The 23,232-nt window shown below is 44.7% G+C and overlaps 1 protein-coding gene across 1 annotated transcript; it reads right to left on the bottom strand.

Annotated features, from left to right (window-relative positions):
- Nucleotides 1-13,282: 13,282 nt before the first annotated feature.
- LOC106589941 (T-box transcription factor T) lies at nucleotides 13,283-22,386 on the bottom strand. The gene is made up of 8 exons (XM_014180398.3): nucleotides 22,034-22,386; nucleotides 21,014-21,278; nucleotides 20,197-20,331; nucleotides 19,898-19,959; nucleotides 19,652-19,710; nucleotides 19,199-19,360; nucleotides 14,675-14,807; nucleotides 13,283-14,037 (listed from the first exon to the last, which is right to left on the bottom strand). The coding sequence occupies exons 1-8, from the start codon at nucleotides 22,237-22,239 to the stop codon at nucleotides 13,749-13,751; spliced, it is 1,311 nt and encodes a 436-aa protein (XP_014035873.1). The 5' UTR covers nucleotides 22,240-22,386; the 3' UTR covers nucleotides 13,283-13,748.
- Nucleotides 22,387-23,232: the final 846 nt, after the last annotated feature.

The following is a 23,232-nucleotide window of genomic DNA, read 5'->3' as shown; positions in this document are numbered from 1 at the left end:
ACGGGCGGGCGGGAGGACGGACGGACGGACCGACGGGCGGGAGGACGGACGGACCGACCGGCGGGCGGGAAAACGGGCGGACCAATGGGCGGGCAGACCGATGGGCGGAAGGACCGATGGGCGGACGGACAGACGGACCGATTGGCGGACAGACGGACCGATGGGCGGATGGGCCGATGGGCGGGCGGACGGGCCGATGGGCGGGCGGACAGGCGGACCGATGGGCGGGCGGACAGGCGGACCGATGGGCGGGCGGACAGACGGACCGATGGGCGGGCGGACAGTCACTCTTACCTAGTCTTCTTCAACTAAACAAGCACACAGTAATTTTTCTCTCCTCTTTGGGACGAGGGGGAGAAGCTGTTCAGGCTGTGACAGAATGTTCCTGGGAGACGGATGGTTCTAATCTCCCCAGAATGCTCAGCGAACATGGTTGACCTTCTCATCCAGGAGGATGATGACGGTTACATAAGGTGAAGATTGGATGCAGGGTGTAACACAACACAGCATCATAAAAGGTTTATAGGTTTAAATAAAACACAACAAACAGCGACATTGAACCCATTTCTGAGAAACGTCAGTACACCTGAGTCCCATATATACCAGTAGGCCCATGTGTTACAGAACCATCATGCAGGATCCAAATATACACGGAGGGAGAAGCTGTTACTAGTATCCACCATGGACTATACACAACCAGGATTACATTACTTTCTCCAGCTACCTATACATTATGTTCTCTCCCATTCTTATTGCTATATATAATGTGGCTCATTGCTGTATAACGTGGCCCATTGCTGTATAACGTGGCTCATTGCTGTATAACGTGGCTCATTGCTATATAACGTGGCTCATTGCTGTATAATGTGGCTCATTGCTACATAACGTGGCTCATTGCTATAATAATATGGCTCATTGCTGTATAACGTCGCTCATTGCTGTATAACGTGGCTCATTGCTGTATAACGTGGCTTATTGCTGTATAACGTGGCTCATTGCTGTATAATGTGGCTCATTGCTGTATAACGTGGCTCATTGCTGTATAACGTGGCTCATTGCTGTAATAACGTGGCTTATTGCTGTAATAACATGGCTCATTGCTGTATAACGTGGCTCATTGCTGTATAACGTGGCTCATTGCTGTATAACGTGGCTCATTGCTGTATAACGTGGCTCATTGCTATAATAATATGGCTCATTGCTGTATAACGTGGCTTATTGCTGTATAACGTGGCTCATTGCTGTATAACGTGGCTCATTGCTATAATAATATGGCTCATTGCTGTATAACGTGGCTTATTGCTGTATAACGTGGCTTATTGCTGTATAACGTGGCTCATTGCTGTATAACGTGGCTCATTGCTGTATAACTTGGCTCATTGCTGTATAACGTGGCTCATTGCTGTATAACGTGGCTTATTGCTGTATAACGTGGCTCATTGCTGTATAACGTGGCTCATTGCTGTATAACGTGGCTCATTGCTGTATAACGTGGCTCATTGATGTATAACGTGGCTCATTGCTGTATAACCTGGCTCATTGCTGTATAACCTGGCTCATTGCTGTATAACGTGGCTCATTGCTATAATAATGTGGCTCATTGCTATAATAATGTGGCTCATTGCTGTATAACGTGGCTCATTGCTGTATAACGTGGCTCATTGCTGTATAATGTGGCTCATTGCTGTATAACGTGGCTCATTGCTGTATAACGTGGCTCATTGCTGTATAACGTGGCTCATTGCTGTATAACGTGGCTCATTGCTGTATAACGTGGCTCATTGCTGTATAATGTGGCTCATTGCTGTATAACATGGCTCATTGCTATAATAATGTGGCTCATTGCTGTATAACGTGGCTCATTGCTGTATAACGTGGCTCATTGCTATAATAATGTGGCTCATTGCTGTATAACGTGGCTCATTGCTGTATAACGTGGCTCATTGCTGTATAACGTGGCTCATTGCTGTATAACGTGGCTTATTGCTGTATAACGTGGCTCATTGCTGTATAACGTGGCTCATTGCTGTATAACGTGGCTCATTGCTGTATAACGTGGCTCATTGCTGTATAACGTGGCTCATTGCTGTATAACGTGGCTCATTGCTGTATAACGTGGCTCATTGCTGTATAACGTGGCTCATTGCTATAATAATATGGCTTATTGCTGTATAACGTGGCTCATTGCTATAATAATATGGCTTATTGCTATACTTGATGACATTATAAAATAGCTTTTTCCAATTATTGATAAACATCCACCTGTTAAGAAACTGACTGTTAAACCTGTTAAGGCTCCATGGATTGATGAGGAACTGAAAAACTGTATGGTTGAAAGAGATGGGGATAAAGGAGTGGCTAATAAGTCTGGCTGCACATCTGACTGGCTGACTTACTGCAAATTGAGAAATGATGTGACTAAACTCAACAAAAAGAAGAAGAAACTGTATTATGAAGCCAAGATCAATGATATAAAGAATGATGGAAAAAAACTTTGGAATACTTTAAATGAAATTATGGGCAGAAAGACAAATTCAACTCCATCTTTCATTGAATCAGGTGGCTTATTCATCACAAAACCATTTGATGTTGCCAATTATTTTAATGATTATTTCATTGGCAAAGTGGACAAACTTAGGCAGGAAATGCCAACAACGAACAGTGAGACATTGCATTCATGCATAAAAAAACTAATAATGAAAGAAAAGCATTGCAAGTTAGAATTTTGTAAAGTTAGTTTGGAAGAGGTGGGAAAATTATTGTTAACGATCAATAATGACAAACCTCCTGGCATTGACAACTTAGATGGAAAGTTACTGAGGAGTGGCTATAGAGTCAGCTACCATCCCATCTGTCATATCTTTAATCTGAGACTAGAGGAAAGTCTTTGTCCTCAAGCCTGGAGGGAAGCCAAAGTCATTCCGCTACGCAAGAGTGGTAAAGTGGCCTTTACTGGTTCTAACAGCAGACCTATCAGCTTGCTGCCAGCTCTTAGCAAACTGTTGGAAAAAATGGTGTTTGACCAAATACAATGCTATTTCTCTGTAAACAAATTAACAACAGACTTTCAGCATGTTTATAGAGAAGGGCACTCAACATGTACTGCACTGACACAAATGACTGATGATAGGTTGAAAGAAATTGATAATAAGGAGATTGTGCGAGCTGTACTGTTAGATTTCAGTGCAGCCTTTGATATTATTGACCATTACCTGTTGTTGAAAAAACATGTGTTATGGCTTTTCAACCTCTGCCATATCGTGGATTCAGAGCGATCTATCTAATAGAACTCAGAGGGTTTCCTTTAATGGAAGCTTCTCTAATGTCAAATATTTAAAGTGTGGTGTACCACAGGGCAGCTCTCTAGGCCCTCTGCTCTTTTTTTCTATTTTTACCAATGACATGCCACTGGCATTAAAGAAAGCATGTGTATTCATGTATGCTGATGATTCAACCATATACGCATCAGCAACCACAGCTAATGAAGTCACTGTTAAGGGTTTCAAAGAGTTGCAGTCTGTTTTGGAATTGGTGGCCAGTAATAAACTGGTCCTGAACATCTCTAAAACTAAGCATTGTACTTGGTACAAATCATTCCTTAAGTTCTAGACCTCAGCTGAATCTGGTAATGAATGGTGTGGCTGTTGAACAAGTTGAAGGGACTAAATTACTTGGTGTTACCTTAGATAGAATCTATATGTTATGACAGTTTACAATGGTTGTAAAGACGGCCATAATAAAGAGATGCTCTGCTTTTTTGACACCACACTCCAAAAAGCAAGTTCTGCAGGCTCCAGTTTTGTCTAATCTTGATTATTGTCCAGTTGTGTGGTCCAGTGCGGCAAGGAAAGACCTAGTTAAGCTGCAGCTGGCCCAGAACAGAGCGTCACGTTTTGCTCTTCATTGTAATCAGAGGGATGATATAATTACTATGCATGCCAGTCTCTCTTGGTTAAGAGTTGAGGAGAGACTGACTGCATCACTTCTTCTTTTTATAAGAAACAATGTGTTGAAAATCCCAAGTTGTTTGCATAGTCAACTTACACACAGCTCTGGCACACACACTTACCCCACCAGACATGCCGCCAGGGGTCTTTTCACAGTCTCCAAATCCAGAACAAATTCAAGAAAGCCTACAGTATTATATAGAGCCATTATTGCATGGAACTTCCTTCCATCTCATATTGCTGAAATAAACAACAAACCTGGTTTCAAAAAACAGATAAAGCAACACCTCGCAGCACAACACCTCTCCCCTATTTGGCCTAAACAGTTTGTGTGTGCATTGATATGTAGGCTACGTGTGCCTTTACATTTTTTTTATGTAGTTCTGCCCTTGAGATGTTCTTGTCTAATGATGTTCTGTATTATGTCATTCTGTATTATGTGTCATGTTTTGTGTGGACCCCAGGAAGAGTAGCTGCTGCTTTTGCAACAGCTAATGGGGATCCTAATAAAATACCAAATAATATGGCTCATTGCTGTATAACGTGGCTCATTGATGTATAACGTGGCTCATTGATGTATAGCGTGGCTCATTGCTGTATAATGTGGCTCATTGCTGTATAACGTGGCTCATTGCTGTATAACGTGGCTCATTGATGTATAACGTGGCTCATTGATGTATAACGTGGCTCATTGCTGTATAACGTGGCTCATTGCTGTATAACGTGGCTCATTGCTGTATAACGTGGCTCATTGCTGTATAACGTGGCTTATTGCTGTAATAATATGGCTCATTGCTGTATAACGTGGCTTATTGCTGTATAACGTGGCTCATTGCTGTATAATGTGGCTCATTGCTATAATAATATGGCTCATTGCTGTATAACGTGGCTCATTGCTGTATAACGTGGCTCATTGCTATAATAATATGGCTCATTGCTGTATAACGTGGCTCATTGCTGTATAACGTGGCTCATTGCTGTATAACGTGGCTCATTGCTGCATAACGTGGCTTATTGCTGTATAACGTGGCTTATTGCTGTATAACGTGGCTCATTGCTGTATAACGTGGCTCATTGCTATAATAATATGGCTCATTGCTGTATAACGTGGCTTATTGATGTATAACGTGGCTCATTGCTGTATAACGTGGCTCATTGCTGTATAACGTGGCTCATTGCTGTATAACGTGGCTCATTGCTGTATAACGTGGCTCATTGCTGTATAACGTGGCCCATTGCTGTATAACGTGGCCCATTGCTGTATAACGTGGCTCATTGCTGTATAATATGGCCCCAACAACCGACTTCCTTGTTTGATTCTATGAACTGCAATGCTCAGAGATTAAACAGATATGCAACCAGAGCTGCATGTCCTGAGGCTTAGAGAGGAGAGGGACTGTCACGACATTGCAAATATAAAATAAATGTATTATTTGTTTCACTGCTAGTTTGATACAAAAAAAAAAAATACGTCCTTACAGCAATATATTGATTTTAAAAAAAAGAAGAGAGATCAGCATTTATTGGAATTACACCCATGCATTGATATGGATAAAGTGATGTTGAGCCAGGTCAAAACACAATATTATATTTCATTCGGTGAACAATCCGTCTCTTTTTGTCAACACTTCAGAGAGACTGGAGCGAGGCAAATGTAATATTTTGCATAGTTCATCACTAGCGGTGAGCCGTCCTTATTTGCAAGAGGTTGATTGTGTAGCAGACAGTCATTCCTACCACAGTTGAGAACAGAGGCTTGTTGTTGCTCTGCCCTCTGCTGGGGAGTCAGAGCTACTACCTCTGGATTAAACACACAACCGTCGACACATATCATTTATTTTGATTTAGCTTGTTTTGACAGTTAAGTCTTAATAGGTTTTCTAATGTGTTTTTTTTTATACTGTCACTTTTTTTAAATATATATTTTATTATTCTTCATGTCAATACCATTATTATTTTCTTAAAATAAAAGTACAGGTGAGTTACAGTAATGCACTTTGCCAAAGCAAACAGAAGATGGCGTCAGAGTTAAGAGGCGAGAAAAGGAGTCCAGGAAAATAAAGCGGAATAGAAACAGCAAACAACTATGGCCTATACACACACACACACACACACACACACACACACACACACACACACACACATAGATATATATATATATATATATATATATATATATATATATATATATATATATATATATATATACACACACACAGATATATACACACACACACACACACACACACACAGATATATACACACACACACACACACACACAGATATACACACAGATATACACTCATCCACACACACACACACACACACACACACACACACACACACACACACACACACACACACACACACACACACACACAGATATACACTCATCCACACACACACACACACACACACACACACACACTCTCTCTCTAGGAAGAGCCTTGGTGACGCGACCATTGTATGAGTAATTGGACCAAGGCGCAGTGTGAGTAGAGTTCCACATTTTTAATGATAGTGAAACTTCCAAAAACAACAAAGATATAACGATCGTGAAATACTTAGCGCACATAGGCACTCATCCAAAACAATATCCCACATAGCAGGTGGGAAAAAGGACACACTAAGTATGATCCCCAATTAGAGGTAACAATATTCAGCTGCCTCTAATTGGGAACCATACACACACACCAACATAGAAATAGAATACCTAGAAACCCCCCCTAGTCACGACCTGACCTTAAAACACCATAGAGAACCCCGAGGGCTCTCTGTGGTCAGGGCGTGACACTTGGTGGTTCCAAGCTACTTCCATTTTAGAATGATGGAGGCCACTGTGTTCTTGGGGACCTTCAATGCTGCATAAATGTTTTGGTACCCTTCCCCAGATCTGTGCCTTGACATAATCCTGTCTCGGAGCTCTATGGACAATTCCTTTGACCTCATGGCTTTGTTTTTGTTCTGACATGCACTGTTAACTGTGGGACCTTTAAATAGACAGGTGTGTGCCTTTCCAAATCATGTCCAATCAACTGATTGAAGTGGACTCCAATCAAGTTGTAGAAACATCTCAAGGATGATCAATGGAAACAGGATGCACCTGAGCTCAATTTCGAGTCTCATAGCAAAGGGTCTGAATACTTACGTGAATAAGGTGTGTGTGTGTATATATATTTCCAAAGAAAAATTTGAAAAACCTCTTTTCCCTTTGTCATTATGGGGTATTGTGGTAGATTCAATTTTATAAGGCTGCAATGTAACAAAATGTGGGAATTTCAAGGGGTCTGAATACTTTCTGAATGCCCTGTATATGGATGTTGTAGACTAGAGCATGAACCTGCAGGAGCAAGTCACTGCTTTGATGTTTGCAGAGAGTGACAGGGTGTTGTCCAGGGTCATACCAAGGTTATTTGCACTCTGGAAGAGGGACACCGTGGAGTTTTCCACCGTGATGGAGAGATCTTGGAGCTCCCCGGGAGGAAGAGCAGCTCTTTCTTGTTGAGCTTGAGGTGGGTCGGGCCGATATCCAAACTGAGATGTGTGTCGCCACCTGGGTTAATAAGTAAGTTGAGTGTTGTCCGTATAGCAATGATAGGAGAGTATATGCCGAGTGGCTTAGTGTAGAGAGAAAAGAGGAGAGGGCCTAGAGCCGAGCCCTGGGGGACACCAGTAGTGAGAGTACGTGGTGCAGACACATATCCTCTCCACGTCACCTAGTAGGAGCGGCCTGCCAGGTAGGATGCAGAGTTCAAGATGCCCTGAGAGGAGGATCGGATGGTTCACCATGTCGAAGGCAGGGGCTAGTTCTAGGAGGATGAGAACAGAGGAGAGAGAGTCAGCTTTGGCAGAACGGAGAGCCTCCATGACACAGAGGAGAGAGAGAGTCAGCTTTGACAGAACGGAGAGCCTCCACGACACAGAGGAGAGAGAGAGTCAGCTTTGGCAGAACGGAGAGCCTCCACGACACAGAGGAGAGAGGTCTTGCTTGAGTAACCCGTTTTTTTATGAAGCCTGACTGGTTAGGGTCAAGAAGATCATTCTGAGAGCGATAACGAGAGTTGGTCAGAGATGCTCAAGTGTTTTAGGAATTAAAGAAAAAAGAAATACTAGTTTTTGACATCAGAGGGGTTGAGTGTTTGGTTTCTTGAGGAGGGGAGCGACTCTGGTCATCTTGAAGTCAGAGGGGGACCGCTTGTGGTCATGGATGACTTGATGAGGGAAGTGAGGAATGGGAAAAGGTCTCCAGAGATGGTCTGGAGGAGGGAACGGGGTCGAGGGGGCAGGTTGTCGGGCGGCCGGACATCTCTAGTTGCAGGGTGTCATCTGGAGAGAGAGGGGAGAAAGAGGTCAAGGCATATGGTAGTTCTGTGTGAGTGGGACCAATGAACTCAATAGGATGTCGTCCACCTTCTTTCAATGTAGTTGACAATCCTCAGAGAGAGAGGGAGGGAGGGAGGGGGGAGGAGAGAGAGGGGAGGAGAGAGGAGAGGAGAGGGAAGGAGAGGAGGGAGGAGGATTAAGGAAGGAGGAGGATTAAGGAAGGAGGAGGATTAAGGAAGGAGGAGGATTAAGGAGGGAGGAGGATTAAGGAGGGAGGAGGATTAAGGAGGGAGGAGGATTAGGGAGGGAGGAGGATTAAGGAGGGAGGAGGATAAAGGAAGGAGGAGGATAAAGGAAGGAGGAGGATTAAGGAAGGAGGAGAAGGTTGAAAAGAGTTTCCCAGGGTTGAAGGCAGAGACTTACAGTGATAGAAAGTGGCTTTAGCAGCGGATACAGAGGAAGAGAAGGTAGAGAGGAGGGAGTGAAAGGATGATAGGTCCTCCGGAAGTCTAGTTTTCCTCCATTTCCGCGCAGCTAGTCTTATTATGATCGCTAAATACTGCACAATTTAAACACCGACCCGCTTCCCCCTTCCCGTGTATATTTTGGACTATAAATTGTGCCTTCCTGTATTATACTGATGCTAAAATGTTTATTCTATTCTACTGAGCCATTTACTTTATGTTCATATTCTTATCTTGTATTATTTCTTATTGTTATTGCATTGTCCAGAAGGAACCTGCCAGTAGCTTTTCATTGGACGGTGTATACCATGTGGATCCGGTACATACGACCAATAAAACAAGAAAGCGGTGGGGCTAGCCCTTTTAATTGCCCCTACCTACAGTCATTTGTGGCTTTATTACAGACAAAAATACTCCTCAGTTTCATCAGCTGTCCGGGTGGCTGGTCTCAGATGATCCCGCAGGTGAAGAAGCCGGATGTGGAGTTTCTGGGCTGGCGTGGTTACGCGTGGTCTACGGTTGTAAGGCCGTTCTGGTGGACATTACTGCAGTCAGCATGTCAATTGCAATCTCCCTCAAAACTTGAGACATCTGTAGCATTGTGTTGTGTGACAAAACTACACATTTTAAAGTGGCCATTTATTGTCCCCCCGGCACAAGGTGCACCTGTGTAATGATACTGCTGTTTAATCAACTTCTTGATTATCTTGGCAAAGGAGGAATGTTCACTAACATTTTTGAGAAATAAGCTTTTTCTGCACATTTTTATTTCTGCTCATGAAACATGGGATCAACACTTTACATGTTGAAAGTTGCGTTTGTATTTTGGTTCAGTAGAAGTATAGAAGCATGTTTATATTAGCGATATCCTGTTCATCCTAGTGTAACCATCAAATCTATCAGCTGTGACATTTGAACCCTACAAAAGACCAACAAACCTGTTTTAATAAATTGGTCAAAAGGCTACCCTCTCACCATTGTGTTACCTCCCACCCATCCCTTACCCATTTATTTGAGCTATTTTACACACACACACACACACACACACACTTTTGTTTTAATATCATTGTTGGGACCAAACGATTGATTTCCATTCAGATAGTGATATATATATATATATATATATATATATATTGATAAGAGAATTATCTAATAAGGGTAAATTAATCAATAATCCATCATTAATTAGTAGTTATGGAGCATGGATAATTAATAATTAAGGTACTGAACGTTAGTCTCATAAAGGTCTAGTAGAGGCTGGAAAGGGAGAGAAATGTGTGTGTGTATTTAGAGATACCTGGAGTAGCCTTCAAGGTTCTCCTAATCTATGGGGAAAGGAACAGGCAGTGCTGGAACAGTGGTAGTAGGTCAAGGAAGAGATACTGTTCGCCTACTGTCTGTGTGTATGTGTGCATAGGTTATCTACTGTTGGTGTGGAGGTGTGTGCGTAAGCGGAGAGAGAGGATAAAATGAACATCTTTGGACATGTTGGGCAGAACGTTCTCTGAATAAACTGTACGAGACCTTTTGCAGAAAGCTGAGTCCTTGCCTAATTATTAACCCAGTGTCTTACAAACCCTGGGGATTAGTTAAGGTTTATTGATCCTTAATTTATAGCATTAGGATATAAAATTCCATTATCATATATATACAGCCCAACAAAAATAAAGGGAACACTTAAACAACACATCCTAGATCTGAATGAAAGAAATAATCTTATTAAATACTTTTTTCTTTACATAGTTGAATGTGCTGACAACAAAATCACACAAAAATAATCAATGGAAATCCAATTTATCAACCCATGGATTTCTGGATTTGGAGTCACACTCAAAATTAAAGTGGAAAACCACACTACAGGCTGATCCAACTTTGATGTAATGTCCTTAAAACAAGTGAGGCTCAGTAGTGTGTGTGGCCTCCACGTGCCTGTATGACCTCCCTACAACGCCTGGGCATGCTCCTGATGAGGTGGCGGATGGTCTCCTGAGAGATCTCCTCCCAGACCTGGACTAAAGCATCCGCCAACTCCTGGACAGTCTGTGGTGCAACGTGGCGTTGGTGGATGGAGCGAAACATGATGTCCCAGATGTGCTCAATTGGATTCAGGTCTGGGGAACGGGCGGGCCAGTCCATAGCATCAATGCCTTCCTCTTGCAGGAACTGCTGACACACTCCAGCCACATGAGGTCTAGCATTGTCTTGCATTGGGAGGAACCCAGGGCCAACCGCACCAGCATATGGTCTCACAAGGGGTCTGAGGATCTAATCTCGGTACCTAATGGCAGCACATGGAGGGCTGTGCGGCCCCCCAAAGAAATGCCACCCCACACCATGACTGACCCACTGCCAAACCGGTCATGCTGGAGGATGTTGCAGGCAGCAGAACGTTCTCCACGGCGTCTCCAGACTCTGTCACGTCTGTCACGTGCTCAGTGTGAACCTGCTTTCATCTGTGAAGAGCACAGGGCGCCAGTGGCGAATTTGCCAATCTTGGTGTTCTCTGGCAAATGCCAAACGTCCTGCACGGTGTTGGGCTGTAAGCACAACCCCCACCTGTGGACGTCGGGCTCCTCCTGCTCCTCCTTGCACAAAGGCGGAGGTAGCGGTCCTGCTGCTGGGTTGTTGCCCTCCTACGGCCACCTCCACGTCTCCTGATGTACTGGCCTGTCTCCTGGTAGCGCCTCCATGCTCTGGACACTACGCTGACAGACACAGCAAACCTTCTTGCCACAGCTCGCATTAATGTGCCATCCTGGATGAGCTGCACTACCTGAGCCACTTGTGTGGGTTGTAGACTCCGTCTCATGCTACCACTAGAGTGAAAGCACCGCCAGCATTCAAAAGTGACCAAAACATCAGCCAGGAAGCATAGGAACTGAGAAGTGGTCTGTGGTCACCACCTGCTGAACCACTCCTTTATTGGGGGTGTCTTGCTTATTGCCTATAATTTCCACCTGTTGTCTATTCCATTTGCACAACAGCATGTGAAATTTATTGTCAATCAGTGTTGCTTCCTAAGTGGACAGTTTGATTTCACAGAAGTGTGATTGACTTGGAGTTACATTGTGTTGTTTAAGTGTTCCCTTTATTTTTTAGAGCAGTATATCACTATCACTGAGAGAGAGACAGAGATTGTGATGTATAGAAAGAGACAGAGATAGTGATATAGAGTCGTGGCCAAAATTTTCACAGAGTCTGCTGCCTCAGTTTGTGTGATGGCAATTTGCGTATACTCCAGAATGTTATGAAGAGTGATCAGATGAATTGCAATTAATTGCAAAGTCCCTCTTTGCCATGCAAATGAACTGATTCCCCAAAAAACATTTCCACTGCATTTCAGCCCTGCCACATAAGGACCAGCTGACATCATGTCAGTGATTCTCTCATTAACACAGGTGTGAGTGTTGACGAGGACAAGGGTGGAGATCACTCTGTCATGCTGATTGAGTTCGAATAACAGACTGGAAGCTTCAAAAGGAGGGTGGTGCTTGGAATCATTGTTCTTCCTCTTTCAATCATGGTTACCTGCAAGGAAACACGTGCCGTCATCATTGCTTTGCACAAAAAAGGCTTCACAGGCAAGTATATTGCTGCCAGTAAGTTTGCACCTAAATCAACCATTTATCGGATCATCAAGAACTTCAAGGAGAGCGGTTCAATTGTTGTGAAGAAGGCTTCAGGGCGCCCAAGAAAGTTCAGCAAGTGCCAGGACCGAAGCTTCCATAATTTACATTACTATCCTACTTACAATACTATCCTACACAAGCTTCCTAAATGTACATTACTATCCTACACAAGCTTCCATAATTTACATTACTATCCTACACAAGCTTCCTAAATGTACATTACTATCCTACACTAGCTTCCTAAATTTACATTACTATCCTACACAAGCTTCCTAAATTTACATTACTATCCTACACAAGCTTCCTAAATGTACATTACTATCCTACACAAGCTTCCAAAATGTACATTATTATCCTACACAAGCTTCCTAAATTTACATTACTATCCTACACAAGCTTCCTAAATGTACATTACTATCCTACACAAGCTTCCTAAATGCACATTACTATCCTACACAAGCTTCCAAAATGTACATTATTATCCTACACAAGCTTCCTAAATTTACATTACTATCCTACACAAGCTTCCTAAATGTACATTACTATCCTACACAAGCTTCCTAAATGTACATTACTATCCTACACAAGCTTCCTAAATGTACATTACTATCCTACACAAGCTTCCACAATTTACATTACTATCCTACACAAGCTTCCATGATTTACATTACTATCCTACACAAGCTTCCTAAATGTACATTACTATCCTACACAAGCTTCCTAAATGTACATTACTATCCTACACAAGCTTCCTAAATGTACATTACCATCCTACTTACATTACTATCCTACACAAGCTTCCATAATTGACATTGCTATCCTACACAAGCTTCCTAAATGTGCAAACTTTGACTACCGGTCTCGATTTAGTAAATCAATAGAACAAAATAAAAAAGGTAATTGTAGACAAATCTAGGATAAGATCTAGTAAGACATTTTAATTGATTACATTACAGTACGCACTACAGTACCATTTTACAAACATTTTCTCAGACAAATTTTGTAAAACAAACAGCAACATTTTATGTTATCTATTTACATGGTCAACCTCCATTCGGAGGTGGTTAATATAATCATATTAATATTTACACTATAGAAACAACACGTTAGATGTGTACTTCTTTCAATGGATAAAAGCTGAAGACATTTATCACCTGGGAAAATAGCAGTAAAAAAAATTTATAAATATGAGCCGATACAAGCTCAATAAAAGCCTTTGTTTTGCTAACAGATCACAATCCATTTTTACTATCAAGCTTTTTTCACAAAACATGGGCATTCATTGTATTACGCTGTCTGCCTGCCTGCCTGTCTGTCTGTCTGCATATATGCATCTCTCTCTCTCTCTCTCTCTCTCTCTGTCTCTCTCTCTCTCCCTCCCTCCCTACATGGAAGGAGGTGTAACAGGAGTCCATACTGTAGTCAGTCGCGTGTGACCGTGCGGCGTCGTATCATAATGCGATAGTGTCGTACTATCATGCACCTCTGTGGCCGTGCTGCAGTCATACAGCGGGGATCCACCAGGTGGCGCTGTGACAGAGTGAGACAGCCCAGGATAGTGGCTACTACTGGGGCCTCGCAGGAACTGGGAGCCTAGGCTGTTGGACATCTCCCCCGACTGGGAGACAGGGGTCAGGGACGGGTTACTGACGGACCACAGGCTGGGGTACTGGCTGGATACAGAGAGGACAGGCGAGAACAGAAGACTATGTCAGTTTCACGTGAAATACATGGTAATTCTTTACTTGAAAGATACCTACAGTACGTATGAACACATTCATAACCCTTACATAACACATTCATAAGCCTTACATAATGCATTCATAACCCTTACATAAAACAATAACAGTATGTAACACATTCATAACCCTTACATAACACATTCATAACCCTTACATAACACATTCATAACCGTTACATGACACATTCATAACCCTTACATAATGCATTCATAACCGGTACATGACACATTCATAGCCCTTACGTGAAACATTAATAACCAGTACATAACACATTCATAACCCTTACATAATGCATTCATAACCCTTACATAACACAATAACAGTACGTAACACATTCATAACAGTACGTAACACATTCATAACCCTTACATAACACATTCATAACCCTTACATAACACATTCATAACCTTTACATAACACATTCATAACCCTTACATAACACATTCATAACCCTTACATAACACATTCATAACCCTTACGTGACACATTCATATGAGAGAGAGAGAGAGAGAGAGAGAGAGAGAGAGAGAAAATGAGGCAGCAGGAGAGGTGTGTTGAGTCCACCGACCTGGAGTTGGTCCCAGTGGCGCTACAGTGGGTCACGGGCAGCATGGTGGAGTGGGAAGACATCTGAAGACTGGACCAGTTGTCATGGGAGGGCAGCGTGGGCAGACAGCCAGAGGACATATCAGAGTAACCAGCTGCAACACAACCAATCATGACTTTATTTTAAAGATTTATTAGAAACAACAGGGGAGACAAAATGATAACCTGGATCTCTGTTGTCTAATTCACCAGACCATGGGACCTGCACCAATAGTAAGTCAGTTAGTTAGTCCTGTTGAGACCCCCGACTGGCACAGCGGTCTAAGGCCCTGCATCTCAGCGCAAGAGGCGTCACTACAGTCTCTGGTTTGTATCCAGGCTGTATCACATCCGGTCGGTGATTGGGAGTCCCACACAATTGGCCCAGCGTCGTTCGGGTTTGAGGTCATACAAAAGAAGTGCAGAAAGAAACATATCTTCTGATAGATAGATATAGATACAGATATATATATATATATATTCTGTAGTTCTCTCTCTGTGAAAAGAGGCTTTGAATCCAGTCAATTGCTTTCTACTAAATGTAATTCTAGGGGTTTCTTTAGTTCACGTCCACATACACAGTACTGGCTGAAGAACATGAGGATGACTGACTAATGCATCTGTCCAGGCCTTCCCTGTTGGAAGACCAGCTGTTTACAACTCTCAGTGTCCTGCTCTCACAAAGACCAGAGGAATGCAGAACATCTCCTGGTCAGCCACATTTGTTTGACTTTCTTGTTAATGGTGGAATGGAAGGGAAGGGATGTTGGAAGCTGTGTCCTGGGTGGGTAGAGGTGGAGGAGGGAAGGGAAGGGGTGTTGGTAGCTGTGTCCTGGATGTGTAAAGGTGGAGGAGGAGTGAAGGGAAGGGGTGTTGGTAGCTGTGTACTGGATGGGTAGAGGTGGAGGAGGAGGGGGGAAGGGGTGTTGGTAGCTGTGTCCTGGATGGGTAGAGGTGGAGGAGGAGGGAAGGGGTGTTGGTAGCTGTGTCCTGGATGTGTAGAGGTGGAGGAGGGAAGGGGTGTTGGTAGCTGTGTCCTGGATGGGTAGAGGTGGAGGAGGAGGGAAGGGGTGTTGGTAGCTGTGTCCTGGATGGGTAGAGGTGGAGGAGGAGGGAAGGGGTGTTGGTAGCTATGTCCTGGATGTGTAGAGGTGGAGGAGGACGAGGGAAGGGAAGGAGTGTTGGTAGCTGTGTCCTGGATGGGTAGAGGTGGAGGAGGAGGGGGGAAGGGGTGTTGGTAGCTGTGTCCTGGATGGGTAGAGGTGGAGGAGGAGGGAAGGGAAGGAGTGTTGGTAGCTGTGTCCTGGATGGGTAGAGGTGGAGGAGGAGGAGGGAAGGGGTGTTGGTAGCTGTGTCCTGGATGGGTAGAGGTGGAGGAGGAGGGAAGGGAAGGGGTGTTGGTAGCTGTGTCCTGGATGTGTAGAGGTGGAGGAGGAGGGAAGGGAAGGAGTGTTGGTAGCTGTGTCCTGGATGGGTAGAGGTGGAGGAGGAGGGAAGGGGTGTTGGTAGCTGTGTCCTGGATGGGTAGAGGTGGAGGAGGAGGGAAGGGGTGTTGGTACCTGTGTCCTGGATGGGTAGAGGTGGAGGAGGAGGGAAGGGAAGGGGTGTTGGTAGCTGTGTCCTGGATGTGTAGAGGTGGAGAAGGAGGGAAGGGGTGTTGGTAGCTGTGTCCTGGATGGGTAGAGGTGGAGGAGGAGGGAAGGGGTGTTGGTAGCTGTGTCCTGGATGGGTAGAGGTGGAGGAGGAGGGAAGGGGTGTTGGTAGCTGTGTCCTGGATGTGTAGAGGTGGAGGAGGAGGGAAGGGAAGGAGTGTTGGTAGCTGTGTCCTGGATGGGTAGAGGTGGAGGAGGAGGGAAGGGGTGTTGGTAGCTGTGTCCTGGATGGGTAGAGGTGGAGGAGGAGGGAAGGGAAGGGGTGTTGGTAGCTGTGTCCTGGATGGGTAGAGGTGGAGGAGGAGGAGGGAAGGGGTGTTTGTAGCTGTTTCCTGGATGTGTAGAGGTGGAGGAGGAGGGGGGAAGGGGTGTTGGTAGCTGTGTCCTGGATGGGTAGAGGTGGAGGAGGAGGGAAGGGGTGTTGGTAGCTGTGTCCTGGATGGGTAGAGGTGGAGGAGGAGGAGGGGGGAAGGGGTGTTGGTAGCTGTGTCCTGGATGGGTAGAGGTGGAGGAAGAGGGGAGGGAAGGGGTGTTGGTAGCTGTGTCCTGGATGGGTAGAGGTGGAGGAGGAGGAGGGAAGGGGTGTTGGTAGCTGTGTCCTGGATGGGTAGAGGTGGAGGAGGAGGGAAGGGAAGGGGTGTTGGTAGCTGTGTCCTGGATGGGTAGAGGTGGAGGAGGAGGAGGGAAGGGGTGTTGGTAGCTGTGTCCTGGATGGGTAGAGGTGGAGGAAGAGGAGGGAAGGGGTGTTGGTAGCTGTGTCCTGGATGGGTAGAGGTGGAGGAGGAGGGAAGGGGTGTTGGTAGCTGTGTCCTGAATGGGTAGAGGTGGAGGAGGAGGGAAGGGAAGGGGTGTTGGTAGCTGTGTCCTGGATGGGTAGAGGTGGAGGAGGAGGAGGAGGGAAGGGGTGTTTGTAGCTGTTTCCTGGATGGGTAGAGGTGGAGGAGGAGGAGGGAAGGGGTGTTGGTAGCTGTGTCCTGGATGGGTAGAGGTGGAGGAGGAGGGAAGGGGTGTTGGTAGCTGTGTCCTGGATGTGTAGAGGTGGAGGTGGAGGGAAGGGGTGTTGGTAGCTGTGTCCTGGATGGGTAGAAGTGGAGGAGGAGGGGGGGAAGGGGTGTTGGTAGCTGTGTCCTGGATGGGTAGAGGTGGAGGAGGAGGGAAGGGGTGTTGGTAGCTGTGTCCTGGATGGGTAGAGGTGGAGGAGGAGGGAAGGGAAGGGGTGTTGGTAGCTGTGTCCTGGATGGGTAGAGGTGGAGGAGGAGGAGGGGAGGGAAGGGGTGTTGGTAGCTGTGTCCTGGATGGGTAGAAGTGGAGGAGGAGGGGGGAAGGGGTGTTGGTAGCTGTGTCCTGGATGTGTAGAGGTGGAGAAGGAGGGAAGGGGTGTTGGTAGCTGTGTCCTGGATGGGTAGAGGTGGAGGAGGAGGGAAGGGGTGTTGGTAGCTGTGTCCTGGATGGGTAGAGGTGGAGGAGGAGGGAAGGGAAGGGGTGTTGGTAGCTGTGTCCTGGATGGGTAGAGGTGGAGGAGGAGGGAAGGGGTGTTGGTAGCTGTGTCCTGGATGGGTAGAGGTGGAGGAGGAGGAGGGGAGGGAAGGGGTGTTGGTAGCTGTGTCCTGGATGGGTAGAAGTGGAGGAGGAGGGGGGAAGGGGTGTTGGTAGCTGTGTCCTGGATGTGTAGAGGTGGAGGAGGAGGGAAGGGGTGTTGGTAGCTGTGTCCTGGATGGGTAGAGGTGGAGGAGGAGGGAAGGGGTGTTGGTAGCTGTGTCCTGGATGGGTAGAGGTGGAGGAGGAGGGAAGGGAAGGGGTGTTGGTAGCTGTGTACTGGATGGGTAGAGGTGGAGGAGGAGGAGGGAAGGGGTGTTGGTAGCTGTGTCCTGGATGGGTAGAGGTGGAGGAGGAGGGAAGGGATGTTGGTAGCTGTGTCCTGGATGGGTAGAGGTGGAGGAGGAGGGAAGGGGTGTTGGTAGCTGTGTCCTGGAAGGGTAGAGGTGGAGGAGGAGGGAAGGGGTGTTGGTAGCTGTGTCCTGGATGGGTAGAGGTGGAGGAGGAGGAGGGAAGGGGTGTTGGTAGCTGTGTCCTGGATGGGTAGAGGTGGAGGAGGAGGGAAGGGAAGGGGTGTTGGTAGCTGTGTACTGGATGGGTAGAGGTGGAGGAGGAGGAGGGAAGGGGTGTTGGTAGCTGTGTCCTGGATGTGTAGAGGTGGAGTAGGAGGGAAGGGGTGTTGGTAGCTGTGTCCTGGATGGGTAGAGGTGGAGGAGGAGGGAAGGGGTGTTGGTAGCTGTGTCCTGGAAGGGTAGAGGTGGAGGAGGAGGGAAGGGGTGTTGGTAGCTGTGTCCTGGATGGGTAGAGGTGGAGGAGGAGGGAAGGGAAGGGGTGTTGGTAGCTGTGTCCTGGATGGGTAGAGGTGGAGGAGGAGGGAAGGGGTGTTGGTAGCTGTGTCCTGGATGGGTAGAGGTGGAGGAGGAGGGAAGGGAAGGGGTGTTGGTAGCTGTGTCCTGGATGGGTAGAGGTGGAGGAGGAGGGAAGGGAAGGGGTGTTGGTAGCTGAGGGGAGGGGATGGAGGACAGGAGAGGGGGTGGAGGACAGGAGAGGTAGTGGAGAGGGGGTGGAGGAATGGAGAGGTGGTGGAGGGGGTAGAGAGGGGGTGGAGGACAGGAGAGGTAGTGGAGAGGGGGTGGAGGAATGGAGAGGTGGTGGAGGGGGTAGAGAGGGGGTGGAGGACAGGAGACGGGGTAGAGAGGGGGTGGAGGACAGGAGACGGGGTAGAGACAGGGTGTAGGACAGGAGAGGGGGTAGAGAGGGGGTGGAGGACAGGAGAGGGGGTAGAGAGGGGGTGGAGGACAGGAGAGCGAGACACTCACTAGGTGAGTTGGTCCGATGGGTGTACGGGCTGCTGTACGGTGCAGAGCGATGGTTTCTCAGGGTGGAGTAGCGGTCACAGCCGTGGGACGAGGACAGGGACAGTGGGCTCCCAAACTGCGTGTGAGGGCTAGCAGGAGGTCCTGGGATGAACCATCCACTCACTGTAGTGTGGTGAGCCCACAGGAACACAGGGAAACATGGAGTTATTTTATATCTTCTATTTGATAAATACACCACATTTATTTTTAACTTATTTTTTTTTTTTTTACAACTGCAGTTGATGTGCTTAATGTGTCAAATTGAAGAATTGAGATCTAAAAAATAAAGAATTTAAGTAAAATACTTAGTTAGCGTTTACATTTCCAATGTGCTGTCTGTAAACTCTCTTGTATGTATCAATCCCATTCTTTATTTAAAATGTTTAATAAAAAGTTGTTCACAAAAAGACTTACATTGAGAGTAGCTTGACTGCTGGTTGTCACTGTCATCCATAAAGTCTTTATGATCAGTTCTGTGGGGAAGAATTTCAATCAGAGCATGTCTGTGGAACACTGGTTCTCAATCTACCAGCAAACACATAATGTAGTCTAGAATCACTAATATATTCTAAATCAAATCTAACTAAATATATACTAATATATTCTAAATCAAATCTAACTACATATATATTTCTAATGGACGGAAATGGACTGCCATACCTTTCTTTAGCATCCAGAAAGGCCTTGGCAAACGGGTTGTATTTGATTTTCAGACCGGTTATCTAAAATGTGGAGTGAAAATACAATGCAAAATTGGTGAAAAAAACCTAATAACAAAATAACGAATCTCAATAAACAAGATTTTTGTTGTTGTTGATATCTTCTCACCTAAGACGACCAAAACAAAATGTCTACAACAGTTGTGTACTTCAAAGTATACAGTATTGGAATGTTATACATGAACAACAAACCACACATTATTATTAACATTAGAGTGTTTTATAAAATAATGTATTAACCTCTTCGTTCTGGTAGGCAGTGACGGCTATGAACTGCGTCTCCGGGAAGGAGTGGCTCGTGATCATTCTCTGCGGTCCTCCGACGCTCACAATATGGACACGTGGCTCATATTTGTGCAACGAGTTTAACATGATCTGAAAAAATGTATAAAAAAAAAAGTTAAATAATCGGCTTTATTTTACAGTTAGAAATAGATTATTTATTTTAATGTACATTTTGATTGACCGGTGTTCTCGTGACTACATACTCTAAAATGTATACACGCTTGACTGTAACTCGCTTTGGATAAAAACGTCTTCTGAATGGAATATATTATATTATTTAAGTGATAATTCACGAGAAGTCGGGTGTTTTTGGAGGATATATTGGCACCGGTGTCGTTAGGCCCGAGACTAAATCGAGGACAGCTGGAGATTCATTTCAATATTAAAACAATGTTGCAAATGTCAGAGATACAGACAGCAAAGTTTATAGAAATCTCTGCTGTGTCTAGATGGTTTCTGAAGTCCCTGCCTGGGTTGATGAGACAGTGAATTGCACAGTCAGACGGAACAGAGTAAATCGGTATTTAACGTCATATATTTAGCCGGTGGTAATTATTGGAATAGACCGGCTGGAGTGCGGTTTTAACCAGTCAGCCTCCAGGATTAGACCCACGGGTTGTATAAATTATTATTATACATTTAGGATCAATTCCATAACTTGACATGTTTTCTCATCTAAATTTTTATCACAATCATTGAAGAAAAAAACCCTAAACCGCTCAAAAGTTTATAAAATGACATTTAAAGTGCTAAAACTGAAAATCACCCTAACCTGGCCTCCTCCATTGAGTTTGTTGGTGAGTTTGACTTTACAGAATGACACCGGATCTTTCATCCAGTGGGCACCGAAGTTTGGCGAGTCCGGGTGGATGTACACGCAACTCGGGGCTTGAGGCTCGGGTTTACCCCCGGGAACCCACTCCCCGTTAACGTATTTCCACCGGTGGTTGTCCGCAGCCACGAAGTCCAGCAGGAACGAGTACATGGCGTTTGGATCCAACCCAGAAACATTCACTTTCAGCACCGGAAACATGCGTCTTGAAATACAAAGGAAAATATAATAGAAGGTGTTGTTATCTCATCTAGTCATTCAATAGCTATAATCTATTGTACAACAGGGCATCATTGACACTAATGTCAAGCGAACGATTGGTTCACTTTATAGGCCATGTGAATATTAATAAACCTGGGTGGTACAGGAAAACTGTAAATATAATGCATGGATTTGTATTTTTTTAATTTTATTTCACCTTTATTTAACCAGGTAGGCAAGTTGAGAACAAGTTCTCATTTACAACTGCGACCTGGCCAAGATAAAGCAAAGCAGAATGAAGGTGTGCATTCTGGTTTCCTTTATTACTGTGATATCATAGCAATGTTATAGACGCGTTTAATACTATTTATTTGTGATATAATCCTACGGCTGTTGTGGTGGCAGGTAGCCTAGTGGTTAGAGCGTTAGGCCAATAACAAACCGAAAGGTTGCTGGATCGAATCCCTGAGCTGACAAAGTAAAAATCTGTCGTTCTACCCCTGAACAAGACAGTTAACCCACTGTTCCTGGGGCCGTCATTGAAAATAAGAATTTATTCTTACTTGCCCGGTTAAAAAATAAACAAATATATAGGCCTACCTGCTTTCTTCACCATATAAATTAAGACGTTTACCCGTTGTAAAAAAAAAAGGCTATACATTTGGCAGGTAACCGAACCATAAATAATACGCCTAAAGTAACCAACAATAATACAATATATACATGTATATAAAACACATGTCAATTAAATGTAATTACCTGCCGTTTTTGGTTACTATCATTTCATTCGTGAGTTCCTTGAACTTCTGCCACAGTTCGTTCTCATCCAAGCCGACTTTGAGTTGTCTCTCCGTGGGATCGCCCTTCTCGCTGCCCGCCTGTAGCTCGTTCTCCACGGCAGTGAGGAGGTGGTCCACCCGGTACTGTGTGACCTTCCCCGGGCCATCCCCACCACCTGAGGCCATTCTATCCAACAGCTCCAGGGTTGAACAAATGACCTATTACACTTTGAGATTAAGAAAACAAAAAATTGGTCGCTCTCAAATAGGCTATATATCGAATCCACTTGAATATATCCAATATTCTCCACTCCATTGCAAGTTTCCGAATATATATTCCGAAATAACAGTCAATAAACAGATATATCTTTGTGCCATCGCTGGTTGGCTGGTCTTCGCTTTGTTGTATGCCGTCTGGTCAGCCATTGGTTGTACGCGGCTATACTATATCAGTAGGATTAGGGAGGAAGGATGGTTTACAGGAAGGATGGCTTACAGGAAGGGTGGGTCATGTGTCTGAAGTCGATTGCTCACCAGCCAATTTTAATTGCTTTATTACTTCAATCTGTCAATATTTACACGTAGAAGCCTATATCAAAGAACTGCAGAATGAAACCGAGGGATTTTAACTTTAAGGTATTTCTTTCAAATGTTCTTTACAGTTTCACCCAATCTCAAATGACTCAAGGCCTATGTTCATATAGGTAGGGACTGATGATCAAACTCTAGTCTAACTTGATAGACCGAATATATCTTTTTATTAAATTAGTTAAAAACGTTTTCACTTGTGACACTTTCTATGCGAAAGACAAACTTGAACTTTTCCTCTAATTAAACACTTTATATTTTACTACATTATTTTAAAAAACGTTTTTTTTTTTTTGTTGCTGCTGCTGCTGCTTTTACTTATAAATTCATAGTTCTGTTTTATTCTACAAAACTTTTAACAACTGAAATAATTTCCAAACCATTTCCCACGATGAAGGTTATTACAGATATTTATTCGTTTCAAGGCCTGGGAAGTGGTCGGGTAGGTGACAAAACGCAGGAAATACAGACCAGGCCATAACACACACCTTTAAACAATAGAAGGGGATGTATAGAAACAAGTCTGTGACCAACAAAAAAACACTTCTCAGTAAGTTTTATTATTCTGCTAAATTATTCGCAATTAGAACC

Source organism: Salmo salar, chromosome 28 (assembly GCF_965601325.2).
Source record: "Salmo salar chromosome 28, fSalSal1, whole genome shotgun sequence".
NCBI lineage: Eukaryota > Metazoa > Chordata > Actinopteri > Salmoniformes > Salmonidae > Salmo > Salmo salar.
The sequence above is the reverse complement of the archived record's forward strand: the minus strand, read 5'-3'. Positions and strand labels throughout refer to the sequence as shown.